This window comes from Myotis daubentonii, chromosome 11 (genome assembly GCF_963259705.1).
Source record: "Myotis daubentonii chromosome 11, mMyoDau2.1, whole genome shotgun sequence".
Classification (NCBI taxonomy): Eukaryota; Metazoa; Chordata; class Mammalia; order Chiroptera; family Vespertilionidae; genus Myotis; species Myotis daubentonii.
In genome coordinates this window covers 82,465,139-82,484,106 of record NC_081850.1, presented here as the reverse complement: position 1 = coordinate 82,484,106, position 18,968 = coordinate 82,465,139, and the positions used below count along the sequence as shown (strand labels likewise).

The 18,968-nt window shown below is 63.3% G+C and overlaps 1 protein-coding gene across 1 annotated transcript in view; it reads left to right on the top strand.

The window, feature by feature from the left end:
* Positions 1-15,036, top strand: part of CCDC187 (coiled-coil domain containing 187) — a 31,499-nt gene extending 16,463 nt beyond the window's left edge. The window contains exons 10-22 of the mRNA XM_059656259.1: positions 237-452; positions 3,502-3,584; positions 3,942-4,135; positions 4,605-4,833; positions 7,060-7,160; positions 7,908-7,992; positions 8,408-8,554; positions 8,858-9,004; positions 9,752-9,915; positions 10,907-11,067; positions 11,701-11,816; positions 12,127-12,217; positions 13,361-15,036. Coding sequence (XP_059512242.1) covers positions 237-452; positions 3,502-3,584; positions 3,942-4,135; positions 4,605-4,833; positions 7,060-7,160; positions 7,908-7,992; positions 8,408-8,554; positions 8,858-9,004; positions 9,752-9,915; positions 10,907-11,067; positions 11,701-11,816; positions 12,127-12,217; positions 13,361-15,036 — 3,410 coding nt within the window. The remainder of the gene's footprint in view (positions 1-236; positions 453-3,501; positions 3,585-3,941; positions 4,136-4,604; positions 4,834-7,059; positions 7,161-7,907; positions 7,993-8,407; positions 8,555-8,857; positions 9,005-9,751; positions 9,916-10,906; positions 11,068-11,700; positions 11,817-12,126; positions 12,218-13,360) is intronic.
* Positions 15,037-18,968: the final 3,932 nt, after the last annotated feature.

Here is an 18,968-nt window from a genome sequence, read left to right as displayed (position 1 = left end):
GCAGCGGTGACCTGCGGCCAAGGGCACTTGGACCCCAGCCCAGTGCCCACGGTGACGTAGAGGCCTGCACTCCTGCGGGGTGCTGGGCCTCTGGGGCTGAGAGCGGAGCCCTAGTTACTGCTTCTCAGAGGAGACCCCACCAAGCAGGGGGTGTCAGCACCTACAGGCCCGCCCGCTCACTCCGCCCTCCTGGCCCTGTGGTCACAGGCCTGTCCTGGACACGGCATGAGTTTGAGAGCTCTGCTGGCATCGGGAACCCGACACCCGCCCACCCGCCCAGCCCTGCCAGCTGCCTCCTACCTATCCCACCTACTCACATGCGTGTTTGCGTGTCCCCAGCTCACTCGAGGTGCCAGCCCCTCCGGACCCCACCTGTGGCTCCCTGTGGCTGGAGGAGATGCCGTCGGCCAGAGGGGCAGGCTTGGTCGCGCCCTGGGCCCTGCAGAGCTGCGGTAAGGGCGAGCCTCCGGACAGGCCCTGGGCTGGCTGGTTGGGTGGCCGGGGAGGTCCTTCCGGGACCCCCTCCACGGCCTGCCGCTCCGGCGAGGTCCTGCGCGTGTAGAGACCCTTTTCTAAGTGGAGAGCATCCATGTTCAGTATTAAAGTGTTTGGAGGCTTTTGGGACCCAACGGCCTCTGTGCTCTGTTGTGACCGATCCTGGCTTCGAGGGACAGGCGGCTAACGTGCACCCCAGCCCCCACCTCCCTGTACTTGTATCAGCCACACGTGGTGGGGGCGGGACGTGGGGTGGTGTCTGGGTGGGCAGTGCCGCCTGGTGAGGGTGTGAGACCAGAGCCAGGAGCAGAGAGGGGCCTCCCAACACCCCACAGGGAGGGCTGTCGGTCACTGAAAGGACAAAACACCTGAACTGTGGACCGCAAATCGGGTCTGGAAGGTGCGAGCCTTTGCACTGACTCATTCCCTGAAGGAACATTCCGTGGGTGGCGTGGGTGCCAGGGCAAGGACAGGCAGAGCGGGTGTGGCCAGCCCTTTCTGCAGAGCTGCCCCTCCACAGGTGCCCACAGAGGGCGGGTCGCAGACCTCCCGAGGAAGGAGGGACCTGGGTGAAGGCTGCCCCTCCCCAGCCCACGGGGGCCTCAGGGCCCCACCCACACCTGCTGGGCTTCCAGGGAAAGGACAGGGCAGAGCTGCCCACCTACCTCAAAACGACCTGAGGTCTGTCGGGGCTGAGCTGTCGCCGGGGCCAGGCAACATCCACAGGCTGACCCTAGGCAGCCAGGTGCCAGGGCTTCTAGAACAACCAGCACCGCTCCCTGCCCTGCCTCTCCAGAGTGGGGAGCAGGTTGGGCCGTGGTCTTATCCGTCTCTCCTAGAATTCTCTGGCAGAGTCTCTATCCTGGGGCCACAGGCAGCCCAGGAGTCATTTGAAATCAGGGTAGCTCCTGCCTGAGTGGCTGAGGGCAGGGCTCAGGTAGCCAGAACCAGCAGTGAACACAACCCAGAGGCTTGCACTGGGCTCCCGTCAGATACCTCCTCCAGGGAGCCTCCCAGATAACACTTGGGTCACTCACCCGCCGTCGCCTGCTCTGTGGGCATCAAACTCCTGCTTGTGCGCCTGTCCGCATGGCTATCTCCCACCACCTCCATGGCAGCGCGGGGTTCAGACCCAGCTTCAAGTCGGCCAGCTCCCGTTTTTACCAATGGAAGCAGTGCCATCCAACAGAACCTTCTGGACTCACAGGCCTCGGCCAGCACTGCCCAACAGAACTTACTTTCTAATGACATCATCCAACAGAACCTTCTGGAATGAGGGAAATGGTCTAAATGGTGGGCTCTCCAATAGGGCAGCCACCAGCCACCTGTGGCTCTCTAGCCATTAAAGAATTTTGCACACGGAGCAACGCGGTGGCTGCAGCCGCGGCCGCCATGAGGGACAGCACAGCCCTGGCTTCAGACACAGGGCTCCCCCAGACAGACAGGAACGGCGTCAGCTGCACTGGTTGGGGGCTGACTCTGTCAGTGAGAGCACCGTCGTCCTCGTCACCATCACCACCCTCACCAGCGATCCTAACGGCACTTACTGACCCTCCCACTGGATCCTCGCTTCCAGGTGCTCTAGGGCGGCTCCTCACCAATCGTCTCCAGAGGACTTGGGGAGCGAGGCAGGTCATCCTCTGCTCAGTGGGGTGACTCTGAAAGTCTCGGGGGCTGCCATCTGCTTGGCCACCCAGGGCCAGGCCAGGCCAGGGATAGCTTGCTTTCTCCCAGGTCACAGCCCCGAGCTCCCTGGGGACCAGACGTGACCAGGAACTCCCCTCATCGGGCTGCAGGGCCAGGGCCTGAGGAGAGCCCGCGGGAGCCTGGGCAGCGGCCAGGGTGAGGGACCGGCGCCTCCTCTCACTCAGCCGCTCAGGGACACAGCAGAGCAGGGGATTTTCCTCGCGAGGGACTTTGGCTCAGGACACACTTCCAGCCAGTTCCTGAAAGTGTCTTCGTTCCCAAGGAGATTGGTTCACACGGAGCAGAAGGGGGGCCCCGAGCATCGCCCCACGTGCTCCACGCACGCCAGGGGGCCAGAGCCCCGGCTTCCAGTCCAGGCTGGTGCCTCAGTTTCTCAGCTGCCATGGAAACACCTGGAACTGGATCAGCTCTCGTTCCCAGCTCTCCGACCACTTGCTCTAACCGAGGAGAGCAGAGCCGCTCCGTCAGGGAAGGAGAGGGTGGGCAAGGATGCTCTCCTCTGGCACAGGCGCCAGCGATGACTGAGGAGCTCGACGGAGAGTCCCAGGAAGGCTCTGCCGTCCTCAGACCAGGGCCCACGCCCCACGGGAAGCCGAGTCCTCTGTAGCCCCTGCCAGCTCTCCCCAGGACCCAGGACAGGAGACGGGCTGGGGGAGGGGCAGCACACAGGCTGCCCCCAGGGGCCGGGGCCGCAGGGCTGGGGGGGGGGGAGGGGTAGGGGCAGGCAGGGCCGGGGCTGGACCCGGAAGCCACCGAGGAAAGGGCAGCCTCCACTGCCTCCGGACTCCCTCACCCGGGGGAGGCGGCAGTTTCCATGCTCATGCTCCAGAGGAAGCCCAGCGACCAGACCTGGGGACCGGTGTGGTCACGGCGCCCGGCCATGGCCACCCTGCACTGTGACAGCAGCCACCACGGCTGAGCCTGCATTACCCCTCCCCCACAGGCAGCAGGAAACTCCGCTCCCCATGGAGGCTCTGAGGGGCTGGTGGTTTGGTCCAGGTCACCCGCAAACACATGACAAGTGAGGCCTGCCTGGTGGCACCGTGCCTGTCCCCTCTGCAGGGTCGTGGCTGGGGGTGAGGGTGGGAGAACATGGCCGGGTCAGGCCAACAAGCCCCTGGGCATCGAGGGGAGGCAGCAGCGTCTGTCCCCTCCTCTGGCTGCGGCCTCTCCCACCCTCCCTGGACGTGGGGGGAAGGGACTGGACTCTCTTCCCTGCAAATCGGAGCGAGAGGCTGAGCCGGATGCTGAGCTGGACGAGGAGGCCCAGGCGCTCAGCTGTTCCCCCTGTGCTTGCAGGTCAGCAGGAGCCTGGCAGGCCACGTGCGGGGCACTTCTCAGACCTCCAGCAGAAGTCCCTGAGCTTTCTCCAGGCCTTGAAGGTGTGTTCCACCCCCACTGTGTCCCTTTAGACCTTTTCTGCGTGAAGTGAGCGGGGCGCAGCCTTTGCCCCCCAAAAGCTGAGCAGAAGAGGCCCTGGAGCGGGAACTGCAGGACTCACAGCAGCAGCCTCCGGGCGGGGAGGCTGGGAGGGAGGAAGGAGAGGCCGACAGTCAGACTGGCCCAGGACACCCAGGGCACGGGGACCTGGGGGAAGGATCCCTGCCAAGACTGGGGTCCTTTGGGGGCCCCTCCTGTTCTCAGAGGTGGCACCCCCTGTCCTCTCGCCAAAGAGCAGGGGGCGGGGGAGGGGGGCCGCAGGCTGGGGCCAGGGACCTGAGGCTGGGCCCTCCCTGCAGCTGGACCAGCAGAAGCAGGAGCAGGCCCTGGCCCTTCTGCGGCAGCGGGCGGAACTGGAGGTCTGGGAGACCCAGAAGGCCCTGGACGAGCTGCTCTCCAAACACCGGCTGGCGGTGAGCCTGGCCCTGCCCCATGCCTGCCCCTCTGAGCCTGCATGTTCAGCCCCAGCAGACAGGCAGCGCTGGTGGTTGAGGTGATGCAGAGAGCACCCCCAGGGCCAGCAGGGTGAGGACCAGGGTGAGGACCAGGAGGGTGATGTCATGATCTGGTCGGACGGGACGAGCCCTCTCAGAAGTGACTCTTCTCCGTGTCTGGGGACTGTTGGTGGATGTTCTTATGCAGACATTTAGGGAGGCATTCCCAGGAGAGCAGCCAGGTGTGTCTGTGCGCACGTGTCTGTGTGTACATGTGTGTACGTGTGTGCACGCACACGCACTCACGCACATGCCCTCAGACCTACAAGCACACCCACACCTGGCCCATTTCCCTTTCTCTCTCCCCCTCTTCCTGCTTCTGGCGTCGCACCTGCTGGGTGACTGCTGTTCCCCGGGAGCCCTCCAAAGCCACCCTGGCGTCCACCCCCCACACTCTGGGAGGCCCATCCCCCACCTGACTGTGTCTGCTGGAAGCCTGCCACCCTTCCCCCATCCAGCCCCCTCCAGGCCCCTGGCCAGGCCCATTGGCTGCGAGGTTGCCCTTAATCCTCCACACACACCTGTCCTCACAGAGGCGGATGGAGAAGCGCGAGACCCAGGCCAGGCCAGGGGCAGCACCAGAGCCGGAGGGGCTGCGGCTGTGGGCGGGCCCGGATCCGAAGACCTGCTGGAGCGCTGTGACGGCCAGATCCAGGTGCGTCCAGGCCGGGATGGTGGCGCCCGCCCAATGTGGAAGGTGAGGTGGGGGGTCTTGGCAGGCGAGGTACTGGTGCTGCTGGAGGGAGTCCCCAGCGCTGCCTCACCTGGCAGGTCCCAGCCATCCCTGGGCAGAGACGCTGCTGCGCCCTCCCGGGGCCCTGAAGACGGACAGGAGAGGCCGACCGGCCGGTCAGCCTATGCGGGTGAGAGTCCTCAAAACCAGCCCCTCTCCACGTGCTTGCCCATGCTCCCTGCCTGGACCCAAGGGGAAACGGAGTCAGGCACACACTGGAGAGGCCCGGAGAGATGGAGTGACTTGCCTGAGGCCACACAGGAAGGATGGAGCCGGGATGTGAACCTTAGTTCATCTGATGCCAGAACCACGATTGGGCCCAGGCAGCACTGCTCCTGCTTGTGGGCACAAGCTCGACACCCATGGGGCTTGGTGTGACTGGCAGAAGCCAGCAGGCGGGCTTGGGGGGCACCGTTATCCGTGTCTCTCTGTCCCTCGCTCTCGAGCTGACTTCCTCTCTGGCATCATGTCCCTGCTGCTGAAGGACCACCTTTACCGTTTCGGGGTGCTGTGCGCTGGGGACCATATCTTGTAGCCTCTGAGTGCTCTGACCCAGACTGTGCAGTTCTGAGCCTGGCAGGTGGGGGCGGACGTGCTCTGGTCCTCTGGCGCTTCATTCCCGGCACCAGGGTTTCCCGCGGGCACCAGCAATCGCTTCGAGACAAGGGGACAGGCAACAGCCTCCCGGCCTCTCTCCTCCCAGACCCTCAGCCCTCAGGTCTGGCTGCATCCGTCTCTCCAGACTCGCAGCTCCACTCCTTTCCCAGGTGTCCGGGGCTCTGCCTCAGTTTCCCTCCCCGCGCTGCAGCAAGAGCCTCTTGGGCAGGCGGCTGTGACAACCAGAGGTCTCACCTGCCTGGCTTTTTGTCTCAGGGATGACCATGCAGTGTTGCCCGATATGTCTGGAAAACGTTCTTTCATATGTGTGTGTGTGTGTGTGAACATGTAAACGTGTCTGGGAACGTGTGTCTGTCTGTATGCATCTCAATGCATACTTTTTTGTTTACTTGTTAAGTTTTTTCCCAGTGGGACGTTAAATCCACACTCCAATCCCCTTGGCCCTCTCCTGGCAGAGGCCGGGTCCTCGTATGATCTTCTTAGAAGCACAGGGTCCGTTTTCCATCACACCCAGCACCGAAGGCGGCCGGCGGCGTCAGTGGCCAGACCTGCCTCAGCCGGGAGTGTGGGCTCTGCTGTCACCCCACCTGCTGGTGCTGTATCTCAAAAGGGCCATTCTTTCTCTCTGGACCTCCGTCTCCCCGTCTGTGGAAGTGGAGCAGCTGGGCCCAAGCACCCCAAGCCCCTCTACCTGGGTCTGGGTTTCTGCAGGGTCAGTGGGTTCACACACCAGAACTTCATGTCAGGCAGTGACAGCGATTCCTTTGGCCTCGTGGTTGGTGGGCAGCTGTGTGTATGGGGGGGCATCACGTTGCTGCCGACATCCCACCTCTCGGGCTGTCCTGTAGGAGCAGCCCCGGAGCCCCTCCGTGGCCCAGCCCTGCCGCTTTCTCTCTGCCCTCAGCGTCCCTGCAGGAGCCGGAGCCAGGACACACCCCATCCCCGTTGCCCCTGGCCAGGCTCTACCCTTGGGACCACCCTGTTCACCAGGTACAGGGAGACACCCCAGGGGAAGAGCATAGGAGTGGGGTGCAGGGGAGGCACTGGCGGCCAGTGGTAGACTCCAATCCTCCCTCAGCTGCCTCTCTGGGGCCTGCACACAGGGTTCTCCACGGGGGCCCTTGCTTGGAGGAGGCTCTCCCTGCCATGGCATCCCCCACCCTTCCAGCTGACATCGCCCAGGCCCCTTCCTCCCACCCGGGTGGGGGTGAGAGCAGGCATTTATACAGGCACCTTGGGCAGGGCTGGCCCCGCTGCCCAGGCTGCACATTGCAGAGTCGATGGCCGGGCTCTCAGACCCTCTGGAGCACAAACGGGCCTGGACTGGGTCAGGGCTGGGCAGAGGCCAAGGTGATAAGACCCCAGCTGCCCTCAGAGTTCACAGTTTGGGGGACAGTCCAGGAGGGCTTCCTGGAGCTGTTGGCCTGCTCCCCTGGTCTGGGCTCCATTCCTGTTGGGAGAGGCCAGTCAGGGAGCAGCCAGGAAGCTAGACAGGCAGCGATGAGGCCTCCTGCTCAGTCTGCCCTGCCCCAGGGGAGCCAGGCCCGGAGCTCTCGCTGCTTCCTGCTCCAGGTGCTGGGGCAGAGCCCGCGGGAGGGAGAGCTGCTGCGCCTGCCTGAGGAGGCCGTGCAGGGGAAGCTGCGCTGGGAGCCAGCCTGGCTAGAGTGTCAGAGGTGAGCCTGTGCTTAGCCCCCCGGCTCCAGCGTCCAAACCACCCCAGTTCACTCTCTGCCTCAGGTGACCTCTGCCTACTTTCCAGTCTGTCTTCCCGGCTGTTGCTGAGGGAGATGAGCACGTGGCCGCTTAAGCAGCATCAGCGTCAGCAGCACAGACTGTGGCCTGAGTGTTCACTTAAAAGTCAGGACACTTGTCCGTGTCCCTTCGTAACTGCTCCACGTCCGGGGCGCCCAGCACAGAGAACTAACCAGCTCCTTCGCCAGCCCCACAGCAGGGCCTTCCGGCAGGAAGTGCTCACCCCGGACATAACTTCCTTACAGTGAATCCTAGCAGTGGGAACGCACTTTTTCAGTGTCTCAATGTTGCCACATTGGTCCCCAAAGAGGTTTCCCAGCTGAGAACCTCACTTCCGTGTACGAGGGTCCGGGCTGTGGGCGTCCTAGGCCACACCCACCCCTTCCCCACAGGCCCTGGGCTGGGCGGGGGCCCCAGGTGCTTCATCTCAGGCACAAAAGGGGTTGTGAGGGGGTGTGGGAACAGTGAGCCTGGCTGGGGCCACCCCGGGCTCCCCAGCAGCCCACCCATGGCTCCTCCTGCTTGTGCCCTGCTGTGGGGAGGATGGGGGGGAGGCAGGCGGGGGGGGGGGGGGGGAGGGGAGGTGCACCTGGCTGATCAGGGCTGGCTGTGCCTGGTTTTCACATTCATGTGCCAACCTTGAGGGTGTCCCTCTTGCCACCACCCAGGTGTCCAGGCAGCCAGGGCAGTGAGGCCGCGCTGGTCTTGGCCGAGAAGCAGCCGCAGGGCCTTAGCAGCCTTGAGCAGGGGCAGGTAAGGCCGCCTGACCTGGGCGTGGGCAGGTGGTGAACACAAAGTGGTCATGTGACCACAGCTGGAGAATTCCTGAATTCCCGAGCCCTCGCCACACCCCAGGCTGCCCACCTTCTCATCTCTGCCCTCGATGGCCTGTCTGGACTGGGGAGGTGGAGGGCAGGTATGAGGCAATTCCGGGGGCGGGGGAGGGGGGGACAGGAAGAGGCCCGGGCAGAAGAATGCAAGACACACTATCGGTAGGCACGGCTCGACCCGGGAACCGTGCAGAGGGCTTAGAGGGTCCAGGTGTCACATGGCAATGAGGGGGCCCACGCAACAGGCCTTGCCAAGGGCTGGCTGCAGTCTCCCACCTGAGAGGCAGCCTGGCTGGGGGGCCCGGGGCCGCTCCCACACCAGGAGTCCTGTGCTGCAGGTGGAGACCGGGGAGGGGGGTGTGGAGGCAGGGGTCATGACCCCTGGGGCCTGGGATGCCACCTCCCAGGGTCCGAGCCTGGGCAAGGCCGCTCTGCTGAGGTGTGTGCTCTCAGAGACAGCGGGGTCGGAGGTCCGTGGGGACCATGTAACCAAAGGACGAATTTAGCGGTGGGTGCCATGCCCAGACCTAGAGGAAGAGCTGCACGGGGAGGACAGGGGTGCCGCCAGCCTTGGGTGACACAGACGAGCACCCCCCTCCCCTCCTGCTTCCTGCTGGAGCCCACTGTTGGCAAGGGGAGCCAGTGCACGGGGAGGAGAGGGCAGGGCGTCAGGAGAGGCGAAGGGAGCCCCCCACCAGTGCCCGAGTCGGTTCGTCGGCGGTTCCTTTTCCACGTGCGCCTTTGTGCCGGGTCGGGGACGGCTGACTTCTCCTCCTCTGCCTGCTCAGAGGGAAACCCGGTTCCCGGACAGCAGCCGCCTGCTCTCGTGCCAGGAGAGGACACTGCTCCTGCGGCACCACCGGCACATCCTCTCGGTGCAGAGGGCCGTGGCCCGTCTGAAGCAGGAGCTCCTGGCCACGGCCCAGCTGCTGCAGGTGGGCGCTCGCCCCGGGGCTGGAGGCTCAGTTGTGGGCAGGAGATGCTTGTCACCAGGGCTTCGTGGGATGAGCAAGTCCCTTGTAAAAACATCCGGGGAGGACAGGAACTCTGGGGGGTACAGATGGAGGGCAGGGGGGTGGCTGCTGACTCGGGGCCCCAAGGAGGTCTCCTGGGCAAGGTGGCCCTGGCCAGGCCCTGGAGGAGGAGACAAACCCCTGTGGTCGTGGGAGAGGACCCGAGGCCAGAAGAAGCACGTGGTCTGGAGCTCCTTGGAGAGGCCAGGCCCGTGGGGAACCCTGAGCAACAGGGCACCCCTGGCCCAGCAGCCTGTCCCTGGCTGCTGTCTCATGCAGGAGGCTGCGGACGTGGGTGGGTGGGTGGGTGGGTGGCTGTTCTCTGTAAGCTGGGAATGCTGCAGGGGGATGGAATGAGCTGGGCTCCATGATGCATCTGGTGTGGGTTAGCAGGTGCATGGTGGGATGGTCACCAGGCAGGTGTGCTGCCTGACCCCGGCCAGCCCGTAGGACGGGCACCCAGGACAGCTGACACAGACGAGGGTGTGGGCCCAGCTAGTCGTGCTCTGGCCTGGTGTCTGCACCATTAGCACCGGGGCTCAGGCTCCTGTGAGGGTGGGCGCACGGTTTCAGCCGGGTGCCTACTCAGGTGAGCACTCCGTCCACACTTTCCAAAGAGGAGATGGACCGGGGTGTCCTCGCCGGCTCACCCTCTGCTGTTTCTCCCAGGGTTCCGGCCCTGAAGCCAAGGCCCCCTGGGAGTGGGGCTCTGAGACAAGCCAGCAGCCAGCGGGGCCTGCGCAGGGCTCATCGTGCTCCCCAACACCACTCCGGCCCTGCAGCCCCTCCAGCCACGGCCCCTGGAGGAGCCCTGAGAGCCCGGGAGTTCCCCCGTGAGTCGTCATGGGCAGCCCTGGCCCTGTGCTCGCCCTCTCCTCCCTCCGGGAGCTCTTTCCAAATAAACCTCACTAGGACTGACCTAACTCACGTCACCATCACACTCCAGTCCTGGGTCCTGGAAATCCCTGGGCTGACTGCCCTCATGGGCCATGGGCTTGCTTGTAGGGCTGGGTGGGCAGAGGATGGCCCACGGACCCCAGCCCTGTCCACACCCCGATGTGAGTGTGATCCTGGGAGATGCTCAGGGGGACCTGGAGGAGGAGCAGCTGTAACAGGTGCCTGGAAGACAGAGAGCGTAAGTAACCCCAAGCTGCCCGCAGAGAATGGCAGAATGTCTGGAGCTGGCCTGCCTGCAGGCACTGCCCTTAAACCAGGAGTCAGGACAACAGCCACCTCCTTGCGGCTTCAATGGGGACCACTTTGTGCTGGCATCAGTGTGCCAAGGGCATGGCAGCCTGTGTGGCATCCAGGCCTCCAACCCATGGTGCCTCCCAGAGCTCAGTGGGCCCAGCTCATGCACACAGAGCCGCACCCCTTGCCAGCAGTCAGTCTCCACACAGGGTTCTTTTTTTTTTTTTTTTTTATTGCTTAAAGTATTACAAAGGGTATTACATATGTATCCATTTTATCCCCCCGCCCTAGACAGTCCCCTAGCCTCCCCTATCACACACAGGGTTCTTGATAGAGCACGGCTCTGGGCCAGGGGACAGATGGACATCTCCCCCCACCACGCCCAGCACTGTGCCCCGTGCCCTGTCACCCCTCAGCAGTGGCCCCATTGGGGGCAATGCTCTGTGCATGGGGGTGCTGGGTGGGGAGGGGCCAGGGCCTGTCTTCCCTTGCCTGTGCACTGGCCACTTGGCCACCAATCACAGCTGCCCCCGGATGTGCTGCGAGTTCCGCATGTGGAGAGTTGTGGCCAGGCTGGGCACCACGGAGGGCGGGGCCTGGGCAGGCAGTCACACCCTCCGCACTGCTTTGCAGCCCTGTCCCTAAGCAGGATAGGACACCCCCCAGAGAAACTTCAGCTTCGGACGTCCACCTGTGGCCCCTAAGGCCAGCCTGGGGAGAGGAGACATCCATGGCCGATGGCTGGGTGGACACCCAGGAAGGGCTGGTGGAGAGCGGCAACCAAACGGGCCAAGGTAACTGCGGGGCAGGGGCGGGGGGAGAGGGATAGCAGTAGTCACTCTGGCCAGTGCCCGCTGGTCTCTGCTCAAGACACTGTGCCAGGGTGTCGCCCATCAGTCACGGTAGCCCTGGGTTCTTCTGTGTGACCCACGATGCCTCGGCCTTCACCAGGGGCCGTGACCACAGGGTAATAATCGCGCTGGCAGCGGCTCCAAGAACTGGGCTTCAGCCAAATGGCTCCCGTCTCTAAGGCTGGTGGCCCAGGACCTCTGTGCCTTGGTGACCCACAGTCGCCAGGCCAGGGTGGAAGGAAGGTTAGGAAGGTGGTGATGGACAGATGTGAGTCCCTCCTGTGGGCCCCCGTGCCCCCACTGTCCCCGCTCTGCTGACCTGGGCATGGCCAAGGCCTGCCCCTGCCCCGCCTTCTTCTCAAACCTTTTCTGGGACTCATATCGGCAGCTCCCACACAGCCACACTTTCAGGAGCAGGCAGCCACGTGTGCTATGTCCTCGCTGCAGCCCAAATAAGCAAGTGCTGCAGCTATTTTGCATTTTAAGATGTTTTTCATGTGGCCTCAGAGTCCCTGGACACTGTGTCTTCTGTCCTGTGCTCCTGCAGTCAGCACTGACGGTCTCTTTGCCTCACAGGAGACCCCCAGCCCAACCCCAGCCCCTCGTCCACAGTGGAGACCTGGGCTCTGACGGAAAGCCATGCACGTAGCTCCTGGGACCAAGGGGGCCCCTGCAGCCCCCGGGAAGCCAGTGTGAGTGATGGGGGCCTGGCCTTGCTTTGTCGACCCGGCCATGTGGCTTTTGGGGGGATAACCTCATTCGTCCGGTGAAGGAGTCGACAGGACAGTCTTTGCCTGGGTGGCCCGTCTGTCGGGGGCCATTGGAGCCCACTGGGAGGGGGTGCCTGGTGCGTGGGGTCTCTAGGGACCTGGGTGGGCGGGTGGCCCTTGTTCCTTCCCGTGGCCACCAGAGCACAGGTGCTCTCCCCACAGCTGAGGGACGGGACCAGTGCGGGTGGAGGTGCCACGTCCTGAACGTGGCGTTTCTCCAACGGGTTTCCAGCAGGCGGTTGAAGGCAGCGCAAGCCGAGTGGGGGCAGAGCTGGAGCTGGACTCTGCCAGCAGCCCTGGCAGGGAGGCCCCCGAAGTGGAAGGCCAGTGGTCAGAGGAGCAGAGGTGTGGGGCCTGCGGGGCTACCTGGGCCCAGGGGACCCTCGGGCAGGGGGGGACCTGAGGCGTGGAGGTGGTTAAGCCATTGCTCCCGGGGCTCTCGCTGGGGGATCCTCACTCACCCCTGGTGCCCCGCTCACTGGCCTGGCGGCTGGGCACCCCCAGCCCACCCCATGCCCGCCCGAGTCTGAAACAAGGATACCACCCAGTGAATCAGCCCCAGAGCCAGTGGTGGGGGCAGCAGGAGGGGCCCCTCCAGGGAGCACGTGCCTCTGAGCCACGTCCCCCCCAGCTCCCTGATGCAGTGGGGACTGAGGCCAGAACCACCTGAAGACAGGGAGCCTTGTGCTCTGGGGGCAACCTCCCCGCCTCCCGTTGGGGTGGCTGAAGGCCCCCTGCAGAGACCCTGCGCCCGAGGAGGCTGGGGGGGTGCTGGGAGACTTACCTACCATGTGTTTGCAGAACAGAGACCTGTTGGCAGGAGGACCCCCACGACCCCCACTCCTGGCAGGAAGCCACCCAGCTGACCACCTGTCCAGGTGATCCCCCCCCGGGTCCCCCGCCTTTGCACCAGGACCACCGAGTTCCCACTTAGGGTCACCCAAGGCTACTTCTAAGTCACAGCCAGCCTCTCCCACCACCGCCGGGCTTGGGGGCCACCCCTCCCCCTCCCATCGCAGTCCCAATCGGCAGGTAAAAGACAGGAGGTGGACTCCCTGTTGGAACATCCACTTTCAAACAGCAAGACAAGGCAGAGGCAGCCAGTCTGTCTCTAACGACAGCTGCGGTTCTGAGCCCCTGAGGAAAGTCCACACAGCGGTGACTCACTTCCTGTGGGGTGGGTGAAGCTGACCTAGCCACTAGGGTCATAGGGCCCACCCACAGGCACCGCCGGACACTTCTTCTGCCTCCATCGGGGCTTTCCGGTTCTGACCCACTGGCACTGACTCCCACCCAGTGGGTGTGTGCTGCTGCCGCTCCTGGTGCTGGGGGCGTGGCAGGGGAGGCAGAGTGGAGACTGTGGGTGACATCCCCACCCTCTCTTCTCTCCGTAGCTCCTGCTGAGGAGGCAAGGCCCCCCACCCAGCGCCAGGGCAGCCCCCCACCCCAGCTCCTCACCCCCTCAGCCCTGGACTCCCCACCAGCGTCTGTCCCTGGGACCTGCTCGGGGTCATCAGTGGGATCCCACACCCCCTCCTCCGTGAGTGGCCTGTCCTGTCCCTCCCTCCAGGAGTTCCAGAAAGTGTCCGCCTTTCTGGTCCAGCTCTCGGATAGTTCTGCCTCCCTGTCAGACTGGGAGGCCAGGGACACCCCAGACGCAGACCTGGGCTCGTCCAGGGCGTCCTCTGTTGGAGCCTCCAGGGGGCTGCACGGGGGTGGAGGGCAGGCAGCCTGCGGAGCCCGTCCCTTGCGGGGCTCCCCGACTGCGTCAGGGCCAGGCCTCCTGCAGGCGGGCCAGCCATGGCCTCTCCCCAACGTCCCCTCGCCCGGGTCAGGATCCGAGCTGTCAGAGGCATCCAGCGAGATCTGGGATGAGGAGAGCCCGCTGGAGCCTGGCATGGGTGCCCAGCCAGCTGCAGGGTGGCCCTCCCCTGCTGGAGGCTCCTCTGACCTGGAAGATGGAGGGGCACCCAGCATGGCACTTCTCTCCCCAGGCCCTGGTGGGGGCCAGAAAGCTTCTGGAACTGGCGGGCATCTGACCAGTGAAGTAGATGCAGGAAAGGCCAGCTGGCCATGCCCTGAGGCTGCCTGCACTGCATTCCTCCCCAGTGCCCATTCCTGCAGCAACTCAGCCCTGTCCCTTCCCTTTCCCTCGGGGTCCTCGGAGTCCGAAGGGGCCAGTTTCAACCGAGGAGGAGAGACGGGGCCTCTGCAGGCCTCCACCGACTGCCCAGAGCGGCCCCAGGAGGCTGACAGGAATCCCCCACGGGCACCTCCTGCAACACCCAGGGTGCTGGCAGCCCTGAGGGCTGAGAGCCGGGCACCTGGGCATGCGGGCAGTGGAGTCCCTGCTGCCCCAGAGGAAGCCAGCCTCTCTCTGGATGGCGGTGTCCTGCCTGAGATCCTGTCCCCGGTGGACGAGGTGCTGTCCTACGGCAGTGCCGACCTCCCGTCCTCCACACACAGGGATGCTCCTCCGCCTCCCGCCCTCCCAGCAGGCAGCAGGGCCACCCCCAGCCCCCCCTCCGAGGACTTCCCTTCCCCGCCCGAAGACGCCTCCACCAACACCTGGGAGTTGCCCTCCTTGTCCGAGGCACTGTCCCTGGGGCCCCAGGAGGCCAGCCTCTGCCTGGCGGCAGGTGCACAGGGCAGGAGCCTTGGGGACCAATTGGGTGAATCATATTCTATTGGGAGGAACAAGGTTTTGGGGGGCCAGTGGTCTGAACCTGTCGACTGGCTCAGGTCCCCCTGGTGTGGGGGGGCGGGCAATGCCCCGGCCGGGCCCCCAGGGCAGTCCGTGCAGCCCCCAACACTGTCTGGAGAGGCCTGTGTGACTGGAGAGGGCCTGCCAGCACTGTTGACGGCTGGCCACACAGGGCTGGCTGGCCCCTGGCAGGGGGACCCAGTTCCTGCTTTGGACAGGGGCCCCTGTGTGGGCCCCGGTGGGGACAGGGCAGAGGTGGTGGATCTGGTTTCCACCCAGCTCAGCAGAAGGATCCTGTGCGACACGCTGGCTGTGCTCTCGGAGCTGGCCCCACTGAGCAGCCTGGGGACAGGAGAGCTGGCAGGTGCCGGCCGTGTCCCAGGCCTCACAGGGCAGCCACCGGGCAGTCCTGGAAAGACAGGCCTCAGGAAAGAGTAGGTGGCCTACGGAGACATCCGTGAATCATTGTGTGATTGTGTGTGATCATGTGTGCCTGTGCTTGCATGTGTGTGTGGGTGTGCTAGAGGCCTCGGGAAGCCTGGACTTCCCTGGCAGAGGCTGGCATGTGGATGGTCATCGGACGTGGGCCTAAGACTGGACGTTGGCTGCTTGACACCAGCTGGAACGTGGCTCGTGTGCGCTTTTGGGCGCCAGGCCCAGCACTTCCATTGGCTCTCAAAGACGGCCCAGACCACAGAGATGGAGAGACGGGAGCCAGAAGGCTGTGGGGCGTCAGGCCAGCCGAGAAAAGTCCTGGACTTGGGGGAGAACCATCCTCAGGAGCTGGGGGAGCAGGTCCTGGGCACAAACGCATCGCCTGGCTGAGATGGCCTCGGGCCAGGACTGCGCCATCAGCGAAGGTCAAGAGAAGAGCGGCTTTGGGGGAAGCAAGGGGCGGAGGCCTCCAGCCCTGTCAGGAGGAAATCAGTGGCGAGTTTGTGCCAGTGAGACTTCTGAGGCCAAGGGCTCCTGTGGCTGCGGGGCTGCCGACGCTGCTGACAGGGGGGCAGGGCTGCCTGACACCTGCAGGGGCCCCGCTCCTGCCAGGGCCTGCACCTCGTCCGGTCAGTCACTTGTGGCTGGGTGACTGGCATGCGCATCTCCTGTGTGCGTTGCAGATTAGAGGACCTGGCCACTCGAGGGTCGAAGATCCCTTCACTGCGACCCGACAACCCCTGGGGGGAGCAGGGGTCAAGGCTTCCCTAAATGTTCCCAGACTCCTCCTGGAAGGAACGAGAGCCCATTTCCTGGTGGTGTCCATTACCAAGTGTGCTCTCCATGGCCCCCTGTGGACCTGGACCCTTGTCAAAGGTGTCGGCGGTTCTGCGTAGGAAACCCGTGCTGTCTACCACACAGAGGGTTCCGTGGGGAAGGGAGTCAGAGGAAATGCACTGGGAGGAGGATCGAGACCTGCCGGCGGAGGCCTCGGGGACGGGTCTCAGCAGTGGACACAGGAACAGCCCCAGAGCCGCTGCCTTCACGGACCTGCAGGACAGGCCACCGCAGCAGCGACCCCTCCCCATAGGAGCCACCACACAAGAGACCCTGCCACCCGCCCCTCACCCAGAGCAGTGCTCTCGCCACAGCCCCTGTCCCGAGGAAGCCACGGGACCCTCGCGCCAATTCAGATGACAGCAGACACTTAGGTCCTGTCTGCCTGTCCCAGAATCTTGCATCTGGGCCACAGGGGGCCTGAGCCCCCTCTTCCCCAGTACAGCCAGAACGCTGGCTAGTATTCCCTCTAAGCTAGTGCTCCAGGGAATTCACCAAATTCATCTGTACCATCCATCATTTATCATCTATTATCTGTCATTTATCCACCTATCAGTCATCTATGTGTTATCTATCACCCATCCATCATCCATCCATCCATCCATAGCTGCCCTGGCAAAACCCGAGGTGCTGCCTGTGCCCCCCACCTGCAGATCTGGTGAGGGGCCCCGAGACCTCTGAGAACACTGCAGGGCCCTTCCCCAGGCCCCTGGGGTGGCTGCTCAGGCCCAGGCTGACCTTGGTCCTGTGCCATCCTACAAACGAAGGCACCAGCTGAGACAATTCATGTTGACATGACACCGGCTGTCCCAGGCCCACCTTGGAGCCACCACAAAGGAGACGTTTGGATCCAGGGGGAAATGTGTTCATTCTCTACGCACACAATTTCAAACCAAATTTTGAGCTACAGTTTTTGTATTGATTCCCTTCTAGTTTTCTGAACAAATTAGTTTGTAATTTTTTATTTTTTTTCTATGTATGGCTGACCCTTTTGGATTTATGAGGCCGTGTGAGAGGAATTATGTATTTACACACACGCACTTGGCTCAGCAATAAATCTCCCACATGGAAGCCCTGCAGGTCTGCCTCCAGTCCCAGTCTCCCGTCTGGTGGCCGTGGGGTGGGCGCTGTCATGGCCACGGCTGTGCTCACCGCTGGAACCAGGGCCTCCTGTGGTGACCTCCCTGTGCGGCCGGCAGCCCTGCAGTCATCTCTCGGCTGTGGTCTGTGCCCTTGAAGGGAGGCTGCTCGAGGGGACTTGTGAGAACCCTGGCCCCCCTCCAAGGACAGTGGGGTCTGGGGAGGCGGCTGTAACTTGACTGGCTGGAGGACTGTATTCCCTGAAGTGGGAGACGGTTTAATCCCGGCCCCTGTGATACATGGGCAGAGGGCGCGGCGTCCAGATGTATTGACCCTTCACTCTCAGGATTACTCCCGTCTCGGCCTCAGCGTGCTCGCCTGGCTATGCTCCCCAGGAACCTCTTGGGCCAATAAATCTTGATACCTGCCTCCAGAGAAGTCATTATCTTTCATAGAAAATGATTATTTCTCCATTAAACCCTACATTTAATTTTCCTGTCATCTGTCTCTTTCAGCTTCTCCCCGTAACGGTCCCTCCTCCAGGAAATACCTTCAGGGCTCGAAGTCCCAGGTCATCCGACCAGCTTATGCGGCGCTTTCATTTCTCACTCTGCTCGGCCATCACAGCCTCTCGCATAAACCCCAGTGAAGGCCACGGGGCCGCTTCCAGAGGGGTGTGCCACTCACACTTGGCATCCATGTAACTGGTGACTTCCTGTGTCCAGGGGTCTGGCTCCCTGAGCGTGCTGGCCTCCCAGAGGGAGCCGGGTCCCTGTGGGGCAGGTCCCGCGGCAGCAGGGGACAGGCTGTCTGGCAGGTGCCCAGACAAAACCAGGCCCAACTAGTCTGTCCTGGTCCACACTGGCTCCCATATCAATGCCCGCGAGCCCCACATCTGTCCACGTGGCCCTCGGTCCTACCCGCCGCACTGCACCCCCAAACCCCAAACTCCTTGGCATAAGTGCTTTGCCCCAAGCAAAGGCCCCTTCCGAATGCCCCACGCGCACAGCTGGGAAAAGGCCAGTGGTGTTTGCAAAACTTGACCGCAGGCTTGGGGACAGGACAAGATAGTCTCTCTTTCCTTCTCTCTCTCTCTCTCTCTCTCTCTCTCACACACACACACACACACACACACCTGGCAGCCTGGCCCTGCCCCAGGCTCTCTGTGTGTGGGGACCTCAACCAGCCCAACTTATTGGTACCCTCTGATCTCCAGACTCACAGCCAACCTGTGGCCTGGCACCTCCCTCAGGTGTTAAAAAGGTCTCACAAATTTAGCGATCCAAAACAAACTCTTGATTTCCACTCTGACCCCCAAATTTGCTCTCCCACCCTCCCCTCCCCCACCATCTTTCATCTCAGCCAAGACCAACCGGCCAAAGGTCCTGCAGGCAGATGTGACCCTTTATCTCACAGTCCTGACTTGATTCACCACATGGCCTACCTTCCAAACATCCCCAAAGTCTGACCCTCCTCTCCAGCACCACACCCACCCCCTCTTGGTGGGCTGTGATGGCCCTCCCAGGTGGTCTGATGCCCCTCCTGCTTCTCACCCTGCAGCCAGAACCACATTCCAGCTCAAAACCCTCCCATGGGCACCATCACACTCAGAGTCAAGGCCCTAGTCCAACATCTGGCTAGGGAGCTTCGGGGTGGCCCTGCTTCCCCAATTCTCTCTCCTCCCCCTGGCTCCCTCTGCTCCAGCCACACTGGCCTCCTTGCTACTCTTCTGATGTTCCTACCTCAGGGCCTTTGCACATACAGTTCCTCTGCCCAGGCTGCTGGCCTCTTTTCTTACCTCCTCTGAGAGCCCTCCCCACCCGCTGGCCTGCTTTACTGCTTTTTATCTCCATCTCACCTGGAATGCACACCCACTGAGTGGCTCTACTTTGTCTCCAGGGCTCAGCAGGGATCAGAAGCCCAGGAAATGTGAGTGAAGAAAGGCATTCTAAGAGTTAGATTATCTTATTTAAATGTCAAGGTCAGGGTGGCAGACCCCCTAAAGCCCAGGTAGGGCC